The sequence below is a fragment of the Meleagris gallopavo genome, chromosome 1 (genome assembly GCF_905368555.1).
Source record: "Meleagris gallopavo chromosome 1, MGAL_WU_HG_1.1, whole genome shotgun sequence".
Classification (NCBI taxonomy): domain Eukaryota; kingdom Metazoa; phylum Chordata; class Aves; order Galliformes; family Phasianidae; genus Meleagris; species Meleagris gallopavo.
Window position 1 is genome coordinate 110,428,273 of NC_139404.1, and position 10,067 is coordinate 110,438,339.

Genomic DNA, 10,067 nt, shown 5'->3' on the forward strand with positions numbered 1-10,067 from the left:
TGGTCTCTCAGTATCTGTTCTTTTTCAGGTTTTGTTTGACACTCAGGCTCCATTAAATGCCATCAACAAACTTCCAACTGTGCCCATGCTGGGTCTGACTCAACGCACTAACACTGCCTATCAGTGTTTCTCGATTTTGCCACAGTCGCCCACGCATATCAGGCTGGCTTTTAGGAACATGTACTGCATTGACATCTACTGCCGGAGCCGTGGCGTTGTAGCGATACGTGATGGAGCGTACAGTCTTTTTGACAACAGCAAAATAGTTGAAGGTTTTTACCCTGCACCTGGATTAAAGGTGACTGCTTCCAAGTTGTTTTTAAGTTGGTGTTTCAGGTAACTAGAGAGATTTCATATTAATGAGCAAGGCTTATTGTTTGGTGATGATGGAAGACCCCTTTTTGAAAGAAAGGAGGATGGCTGTGAATTGAACTTAAAGATCCACTGAAAAATTCTGTTTATGAATTCATATATTTTGTAAACTTTATATACTATGTGTAATGAATGCTTGCTAGTGGTTAGTTCTGCTGCTGCTAATGACCTCAACAAACGCTGTGGTCATTCATGTAATACAATGCAAATGGCAAAAAACTGTTTACTAACAAAACGTCTGTTTACTAACAAAATGTCTGTTTTATCCACAGACATTCCTGAACATGTTTGTTGACAGCAACCAGGATGCACGAAGACGATCTGTAAATGAAGACGATAACCCGCCTTCTCCGATCGGAGGTGACATGATGGATTCTTTGATATCTCAGCTTCAGCCTCAGCAACCGCCACAGCAACCACAGCAGGTAGCCTACAGTCAAAAGTTAAAAACGTTTATTGTCTTCCACAAATGCAGGTTTTTAAGATTACTTTCTGAAATAGTTGGCAGTGAAGAATTGAATGGGAGACTATAAAAGTTACGTGATGGAATTTCCCTTGGGGCAAAACATTAATTTGTCATTTTTTATTCCAGTGTAAACAGCCCCTAGCAGATGACCGGCAGCTTTGGAGTGTCATATGAGACTTGCCACTTCAGAAGCAAAGCTTTGACGGAGGGTGGGAAAATAGCTGTTGAAGATGAAAGATGTGGGGCAGAGAAGGGAGGGAGAAAGAGTCAGGAGGCTTCTCTGTACAGAGCGGTGGATAAGGAAGGATGAGATGCAGAGACATTTTTGTCCTGAAAAACTATAAAATGATTTAAAAAAAAATAGTGTGTTGTGAACAAGGTGGTATAGTGAATTGAGTAAATCATAGATGAGGATCAAACTCTCACTAGTATTCTCTTGCAGTCAGTTTTTGTTCAAAATGATAAAAGACTTTTGTTGGCTTGTGTTAACACTTTCAGCCGTTTGCAAAGCAGGCAGGAGCATCGGGAGCATATCCTCTTACTTCGCCACCCACCTCCTATCACAACACAGTGACACCTTCTCCATCTATGATGCACACACAGTCACCAGGTGAGATGGCTGAGAATTTGTGAGCTAATCATGCTGAAAATACACATGCTGCTTTTTGTGCGTGCATCCTGCTTTCTGATATTCAAGCTGTGTTTAGCTCCAAGTTAGTCAAGTTAATATACTTTATAATTTGGAAGAACAACAAAGCAAAGTCCTGCTATGCATGTTTTGAAGGGTGTATTTCAAAGCATAAAAAAAAAAAAATGGCAGAAGTGTGTCATCTTGAGCTATATAATCTTTGAGACTGTTTTATTCTTAGGGTTTATAGCTTGCTCAGTCAAAACCTGATCATTTTTAACACCTCCTCCTTTAGAAAAGCTTTTAATCACCAAAGCTTAGCTTTCTGTTTCTAACTGTTACAGTGCAACAGTTGAAACTATTTAAATTTAAGGGAGGGGAAAATGCCATTCTTCAAGTCAGGTATCTTGTAAAGCTTTGTGTGTGTGCTGAATTCCTCTGGAAAATATAATCTTCATGCACATACAAAATACAGCCTTTTAGTGCAAGAAAAAAAAATCCTCGTGAATTTTGTTTGCTCTAAAATGAGGGAGCTGTAGCAATTGGTAGAAAAAAATTGGGAAATGTGTATGTCATGATGTGATATTTTTGATTAGGAAACTTGCATGCTGCGAGCTCACCTAGTGGAGCTTTAAGAGCACCATCACCAGCATCCTTTGGTCCAACTCCTTCACCTTCTTCCCTGGGAATTACAATGGGTCAAACAGCAAACTTTGCCAGCCCACACGGTGAGTTCCTTACTGGCCTGTCTGTATGCAGGGACAGGGAGAACACATTTGCTGCTCAAAATTATCTCTTCCTGAGCATACTTAAATGGAGGGAAAAAAAGAATTTTGTAATTGACTTATGTAGCTGTTTTTATACATGTGTGTGTAACTGTTAACAGCAGTCAAAAGTCGCTGCATGGCACAGATTACAATTAGTGAAGGTTCAGGTGGTTATTTTAGCACCCCAATAAAACTGTGGAGATGAACTAAGTGAAATAGATATACAGTAGACAATTTAAGAAGCTTGCTCTGATCAGCCTTTGTAATAGACTATCACACCAAAGGTACTTTTGCAGAGATAATTCCAAGATAGAGCTTAGATTAAGAACATCTTCAGCTGGAGGCTTCATCCCCAGCTGAGGCTTTCATTTGCTGAGGAGCAATAGAAACATCTATATGCAAGAGCTCTCTTTAATTTCATCCCAGTTGTGTTAAACACATTGATTTGCCTTAATGTTCAATTTTATTTTATTTTGAAAATCACAAGCAGAAAACCCTTAAATTTCTATCTTGGTTTTTTTTTTTCATCTGCCCATATAGTACAGATGTAAAATAAATTCTGAAAGATTGAAGATATCTTAAAATTGTGTAGATTTTGCAAGTATTTTTTAGATTAGTAAAACTTGAATTGTTTTTAAGGTGATGGTCTTGTAATATCTGCAGGTACCATAGATCCAAGCTCACCATACACCATGATGTCACCCAGTCAGCGTGCAGGGAACTGGCCAGGATCTCCCCAGGTTTCTGGTCCATCACCAGCAGCACGGATGCCTGGAATGTCACCAGCCAATCCTTCCCTTCATTCACCTATCCCAGATGCCTCTCATTCCCCACGAGCTGGAACAAGTAGGTTGCATAATTAGCATTATAATTGTGAAACATTCATGTTTAGCATTTCTAGTTCTGGACATTTTTGGTAGATTTGTGTCTCAACAGTGTTTTCTTTCTTTGTGTAGTAAAATAAGTAAAGAGATGAAGCCTTTATTCTGGACTGTTTCAAGAATTCTATAACTAGAAAATGAGTTGAATCATTCAGCATTAATGTCAACAGGATTGATGCCTCTTGACTAACAAAAGTTAGTCTTAAACTATTGAGCTGCATGACTGAGAGAAAAATCTTTGGAATGAAAACAGTGATAGGCATATTTGCCTACCAGAATAATAACTTCTCATATTATGGAGCTGCAATGCTGCTCTTGCAAGTTTGATCTAACTGTCTTTAGATCTCATTCAGATTGTTGTACAAAGGTGATACCTGCTAGCACACTGAAGAAAGAGAAAAAGGGAACATGAGTGAATGTTACTGAGACTTTGCACCAATCAAGGATTGAAACTCTAATGCTTTGACTTTGTTCTGTTGCCTGTTATTAGGCAGCTAAATGCTCAAATAAAAAAGATTAAGCTTTGGCCCAGGCTGGTCATTGTTTGAGTAGTGATAGCAAATAAAGTGAACACACATCTTAAGTTTCGACTTAAGTTCTGCAACTACTGCAACTGCAACTACTTTTTTCTTACTAACAGGTTCCCAAGCAATGCCAACAAGCATGCCTCCACCTCGTAAACTACCTCAGCGTTCTTGGGCTGCATCCATACCTACAATCCTCACCCACAGTGCCTTGAATGTTCTGCTGTTGCCCTCTCCTACCCCTGGGCTCGTGCCAGGACTAGCTGGCAGCTATCTTTGCTCCCCTCTTGAGCGATTCCTTGGATCAGTTATTATGAGGAGACATCTTCAGAGGATCATACAACAGGAAACGGTATGGTTTAGGGTGTTTTAATATTGATTTGCAAGTATCAGTTTGGAGATGTTCATCTTAGTGCTTCTGTACTCCACATCTCCAATTAGACACAAACTGAAGCACTTCAGATATCACAAGTATTTGCTATTGGACTTGTTCCGCTATACTTCTGAATGTTCCCATCTCAAGTATCAAAATTTAGAGAAAGTATTTAGTTCAGTTTCCTTTCGTGCAAGCAAGAACAGGACTACGATTTTCTGATGCTTTGGTTTCCATGAGTTTAGTATATCAGCTGTGAGTTAACTAGAACAGCTAGAGGTTTACTGTGGATGTCTCTCCTTGGCAGGAATGTCTAAGAAAGTAGTTAGCAATAGACAACGACTCAGTCATGAATGTTGCTTTAGGGTTGGAGACAAACAATGTCGTCTCTTTGCTTCATTGGCATTCTTTAAGTGATGAAGAAAAAGCCAAACCCTACAGAGGGTTCATTCTCGAGGCAGATTTAACTGTATATAAAAATCACATTTCTTTCTGGAAACAGCATAAGTTGACCTCTACAGTCTTGGGAGAGAACGTGTGTTTTCATGCTATTTAATGAACAAGTCATTGAATGTGATGCTTCTTTTTGTACAGCTACAGTTAATAAACTCCAATGAACCAGGTGTAATTATGTTTAAGACGGAGGCACTGAAGTGCAGGGTTGCACTCAATCCCAAAACCAACCAGACCTTGCAACTCAAAGTAACACCTGAAAATACAGGACAGTGGAAATCGGAGGAGTTACAAGTTTTGGAGAAGTTCTTTGAAACAAGAGTATGTACTCAGATCACTAATGTTTACATTTTTGTGTATCGCTTTCAAACTCTCAGCATTGGTTCTGCTGAGTTTCATTGGGTTACATAAGGGCTGCGAAATACAAAAATTTAACAGCTGTGTATGCTGGTTACCATATTAAATGATACAGCTATTATCTAAATAGGCAGCACTAATGGGTGTCTTTCTTTAGGTTGCAGGGCCACCTTTTAAAGCAAACACCCTAATAGCCTTCACAAAATTATTAGGGGCTCCAACGCATATCCTCAGGGACTGTGTTCACATCATGAAACTTGAGCTGGTAAGTTAGCCTCTATTTAGTTCAATCAACTTTGATTACTGTATTTGGGAAGAAAAAAAAAAAAAGCTTTATCTATGAAGACACAAATTACTTTCTGTATATGTTATTTAGTGTTAATAAAGAAGGTTATGTTTTACTATTAGCTCTTCTGGAAACTCCCCAAATTTCTCCCTTTAAATAATGATTTCAAGAAACTGCAGATGTGTTACTGCACACTAGACACATACATAGCCTGGCTGGAATCTTTATCACTGTGTTCTTGTTGTCTGCTATATTCTCAGTTCTTTCAGAGTTATTTTGACTTGTGCTGAACTTGGAAACATCTGTTAGTTAGAGGAGCAGTCTACTTTCTAACTCTTTCCTTGTTTGTAGCTATATATGTCACTAATGTGAGACTTTGCTGTTTTTTCTCTGTGATGCTCTTTCTAAACAGTTCCCTGATCAGGCAAGTCAGCTGAAATGGAACGTGCAGTTTTGTTTAACAATTCCTCCCAGTGCACCACCAATTGCACCTCCAGGAACACCTGCTGTTGTGCTGAAATCCAAAATGTTGTTTTTTGTAAGTAGGGCTGTTTTAAAATTTTGAGGACTGCATATCTTTGAAATCCCCACTAGGGCTAGGGACGAATCATAGACTGTGTTTGATGATCACAGTAGCTAAAAACGTTCTGCTGTCTGGAAACATAGACTTACATATATCTCTTCAGTAATGCCTCGCTCCTGTAAAAGCCCAACACCTTTTCATGTTTTGTGCTCTTGAAGAATCACTGGCAATATATCCTAAAGCTCAGTTTCCTCTGAGCTGCAGATTTCTTTGTGTGCTAATTTTTGATTGTTTTGCTCTTTGAGACACTTACTGCCTAGATAGAGTGATACATAGTAGTGGTTCTGGGAAAGGAGAGCACAAATGAGATTATTAGAACAAGTATGTAGGTGTCATCTCTGAAGCAATGCTCAGTGTAGGGTGATTTTGAGAATGAGAGAGTGTACCATTTCACCCTCTCAGTTTTCAGACACTTCTGTAACAGAGGAGTTATCATTCAGGTGTAAACTATCCATAGGTCCAGATTGTTTAACAAAATAAGAAGTTGTGATGAAGTATGTATGTTGTTAATTTAACACGCTTTGTTTTTTTCCCTACAGCTCCAGCTAACACAGAAAACAACAGTCTCACAGGAAGCTGTTAGTATTATTGTCCCAATTATTTATGATATGGCTTCGGGTACAACTCAACAGGCTGACATTCCCAGGCAACAGAATTCTTCTGTTGCTGCTCCAATGATGGTTAGCAATATTCTAAAGAGGTTTGCTGAACTGAATTCACCACGACCAGGTACTGTACATGTCCAGTAGATATATTCTCTCCACCCAGACATCTGTGACAAATCTCCAGTGTAAAACTAAATCTAAGTCTGAATTCTTCTTGGTTCCTGTCATACTTCTTTAGTGATCACAAACTCCTGATATGACAGGCAATACGTAACTTATTAGCAAGCACTGGCAGTGCAGCAGACTTCTATGCCAGAAGGTTACACTGGTGATTCAGGCTGAATATCACTGTCAAAGTATTACTCCAAAGTAATAGAATGCACCTCTTGTTGGCCCAAATCTTCCTGCACAGTAGGAGTTCTTAAAAAATGTGCCCAGAATGAATCACGATAAATATTCTATGGTCAAGTGTCAGTTTTCATGCTTAACTATCAAGTTATTAAGCTTAAACAGTAGAATATAAGGGAATGTTAAAATAGTTATCATAACTCGTCCATGTGCTGTGAATGGTTAAGAAGTAATTGGTGTGACTGTATACATCTTTGTCAGTGTGTCCACTAGCAAAGGTGTGTACAGTTCTACCCACCAAACGTACTGTGAAGTGTTTGAGCTAACTAGCTTGCTCTGAGTGTTCATTGGCCCGTAGGTAGGTAGTGCACTGGGAGCAACTTTGCTTTCCCTTGTTACACTTTTTATCTTTTTTAATATATGACAGCACTGAAGAGCAGTAGCAGGTTCTTTGGGCAGTATGTTGTCTGTAAGCATGGTTTGAAAAGCTAATACTCAAGTGGCTTACATGAACAAAAACTTTCAGTTCTGCTGTAGTTGCACACTGAAGAACAAAGCATTTTTTTCAATAACCCACTGAATAGTTTGAAGTTGTGAATCCAGAGGTTGAATTCTACTTCTACTCTGTGTAATTATTCATCTCATTACGTGGTGATTTTAACTATGCCTGATGGTTTGTTTTGATTGCTAGAACATGAGTAATGTTTATCTTAAATTGGTGTGGATATACATACATTTTGGAGAACTGTGATGAAATTTAAATTAACAAGCGTTTCCTGTTTGACATGTAGTAATAGTGTAGGTAAATAGGGAGAGTAGCTTCAAGCTTGCCTGTAAGAGTTCTGTATAGGATAGGATAGAACAGTTGGTTAAATAGCTCTTTTATTTCAAGATACTTTGTCTAAACAGCAGGTGTTCCTTTTGGAAGGTGCTTCCCCACTGAGTTCCCCTAGAGGGGGGAGGAGCAGATGCTTGTTTTGCTGTTTATTATTGCAGTCAATTGCGTTTAAGGGAAACCCTCCACAGAATCCTACAGCTTAGGGAGTCAAAGCAGCTCTCGAGTATCCCAGGTGAGACGTCTCCTGGTAACGGTTAGGTAGATGAGGAGAGACAGTTTTTGTTTGTCACGCCAGTCGAAGTAAATTGGCAGTGCATGCAGCAGAGTACAGACAGGAAAAACTACAGATAGAGCTTGTGGCCCTGAGCAGGACCTTATCCAGGCAAAAAAAGATTGTAGCAGAGGACAATTGTGATAGGCTTTCCTCTAATTTCTGAAAGAAAGGATGAGTCTCTATTGATCTCTCCCACCCAACGTAAGGTCTTTCCTGAGGACACTTAAATTGCAATTTCATATGTTCTTACTGTCAAAACTCACATTACTGTATCTGACAAAAGAGAACAAGATGCCTTCTGTTCTTTAACATTGAATGAGATGGGAGAGCCAACAGATGATAGCAGATAGTTGGGAGACTTTTACAACAGCAGTACGTGAGAGATCCCAAATGCATATCCTTTCTGTTTTGGGACACTACTGCGCTGTGCTCAGGATTTTCCTACCTGTGTTAGGTCTTCTGCTGCCCTATTTGCAGTTTGCATGGTTAAGTGAATTTTTCACTCTCAGTCAGAAAGGTTTAGGGCTTCCCACCGAGCACATATGATATTATTGACACTGTCATTGTAACCCGTAATCAGTGTTGCCTCATTTTGGCTGTATCTTTTTTACCTTTCTCTCTTTGTGAGAAAGTATTTTGTATTCAGCATAATTTTCCTCCTAATAAAATGGCAGTAACTGAAAAGTAAGTTCCTTTGGAAGAGTTTTATTTTCAGATCTGTGGGCAAGCACGTGATGCTGCGTTTAACAGTAGAACGCTGACTCATTGCCAGTGCACTGTCCTTCTGACATCACTCTGCCAATACCTCCCCGGGGGAAGAGAAAAGCTATTTTATTTTTGGGCTGTAGTTATACGTGAACTGAGATGGAATCAATGTCCTGGAGTAGTAGAGTTAAGCTTGAGCTGCGAGCCTCCAACCTGCGTTCTGTAGCGGGCTTCCATCTGGTAGGAAAGTCCCTACAGCTGCAGGAGATGACCCCCACACAGGAGCTCCAGGCACTTGTGTGGTGTTTCTTAAAATGCTTCACCACTAAGTTTGCTAAAGTCTGGTTGATAGTGATGCAGTGGATGGTACTTAGCCCCGATTTGTATCTTTGCTATGATAATGACTTGCCCTAAACAATCTTGAGAATCTCTAGTTTGGCAGTTAGGATTAATGCATCCTCACAGGCTCTGCTCTTATCTCCTTGCTCGCGCTGCTGCTTCTTCAGCAGCAAAATTCAGACTCTTTTAATGGACGTTTCTCCCAGTATGCAGGAAAAACTTGTGACAGGATACAGTAGCGGCTATTAATTGTATTCTCTTAGCAGGATGCTCCTCGTGCTGGGCTACGAGGGCAGTAGCGGCCACGCTTGAAGCACGCCAGCAGGCAGAGCGTTGGCCCAGCTCAGAAGGGGCACGAGTAGCGTGCTTCCTCACCTGCCTGTTAGAGTTAAGCCCTGCCTGTTGCTCTGCCGTTGCGTGTGATGCTAACATGTCTCTTTTCCCTGTTCCAGGTGAATGCACAATATTTGCAGCCGTTCGGGATTTGATGCTTAATCTTACGCTGCCCCCTGGTGGGCGTCCATAGACACTTTTAAAAGAAGGCTGAAAATGAGACAAAACAGCAAAAAAAAAAAAAAATAAAAAAATAAAAAATAAATCTCTCTGAAATTAAGCCTTCAATTAAAAGAGGACGTTTAATTTTACTTTTTTTAAGAGCTAACTATAATAAACTGGCAAACTTTCAGGGATGCACTTTCATCAAATGAGTATCACCACGACTTTTGTATAGTGCTGTTGTATAGTGTGTTTTGATGGGAGACACTTCAGACTAGGTAATAGATTGAAGTATCAGCTTGCTGGTAATAGATTTACTATTCTGTTTTATACTATACAGAGTATGAAGATGCCAAACTTGTTTGTTTTTTGTTTTTCTTATGTTTTGGTGTAATAGTCTTTTTTTAAGGCAGGTCTGTCATTTTTGAATACTGTAAAACTGTGACAAACTTTATATTGAAGCTGTATTTTAATATGACTGCTTTGAATCCTTAAACAATTTATTTGGGCTTGTTGTAAACATGTCCCCAAAAAGCAATATTTAATAAACTGGATTAAAAAAAAAAATCTTAATCTGAATGTTGTATAATCTTAAACATTATTCCTCGCTGCTGTAGTCACTGGACAGATCTCTTACTCACATTTACTTGGCTATCTGTTATCCTCTTTCCCCTGTGTGCTGCTAACTTAAAAAAAAAAAAATCTTAGTTGTATGGTTTTGATTGATTGTAAGCTTAAGGAAGACACCTTTTTCACCTGTCGTGGAACTTTCA

General features: G+C 39.4%; 1 protein-coding gene across 1 annotated transcript in view; it reads left to right on the forward strand.

Annotated features, from left to right (window-relative positions):
* MED14 (mediator complex subunit 14) overlaps positions 1-9,861 on the forward strand; it is a 34,902-nt gene extending 25,041 nt beyond the window's left edge. Inside the window, exons 21-31 of the mRNA XM_031556565.2 lie at positions 29-298; positions 645-797; positions 1,337-1,448; positions 2,063-2,194; positions 2,897-3,079; positions 3,755-3,990; positions 4,606-4,785; positions 4,979-5,086; positions 5,520-5,645; positions 6,230-6,419; positions 9,252-9,861. Coding sequence (XP_031412425.2) covers positions 29-298; positions 645-797; positions 1,337-1,448; positions 2,063-2,194; positions 2,897-3,079; positions 3,755-3,990; positions 4,606-4,785; positions 4,979-5,086; positions 5,520-5,645; positions 6,230-6,419; positions 9,252-9,325 — 1,764 coding nt within the window. The 3' untranslated portion in view covers positions 9,326-9,861. The remainder of the gene's footprint in view (positions 1-28; positions 299-644; positions 798-1,336; positions 1,449-2,062; positions 2,195-2,896; positions 3,080-3,754; positions 3,991-4,605; positions 4,786-4,978; positions 5,087-5,519; positions 5,646-6,229; positions 6,420-9,251) is intronic.
* Positions 9,862-10,067: the final 206 nt, after the last annotated feature.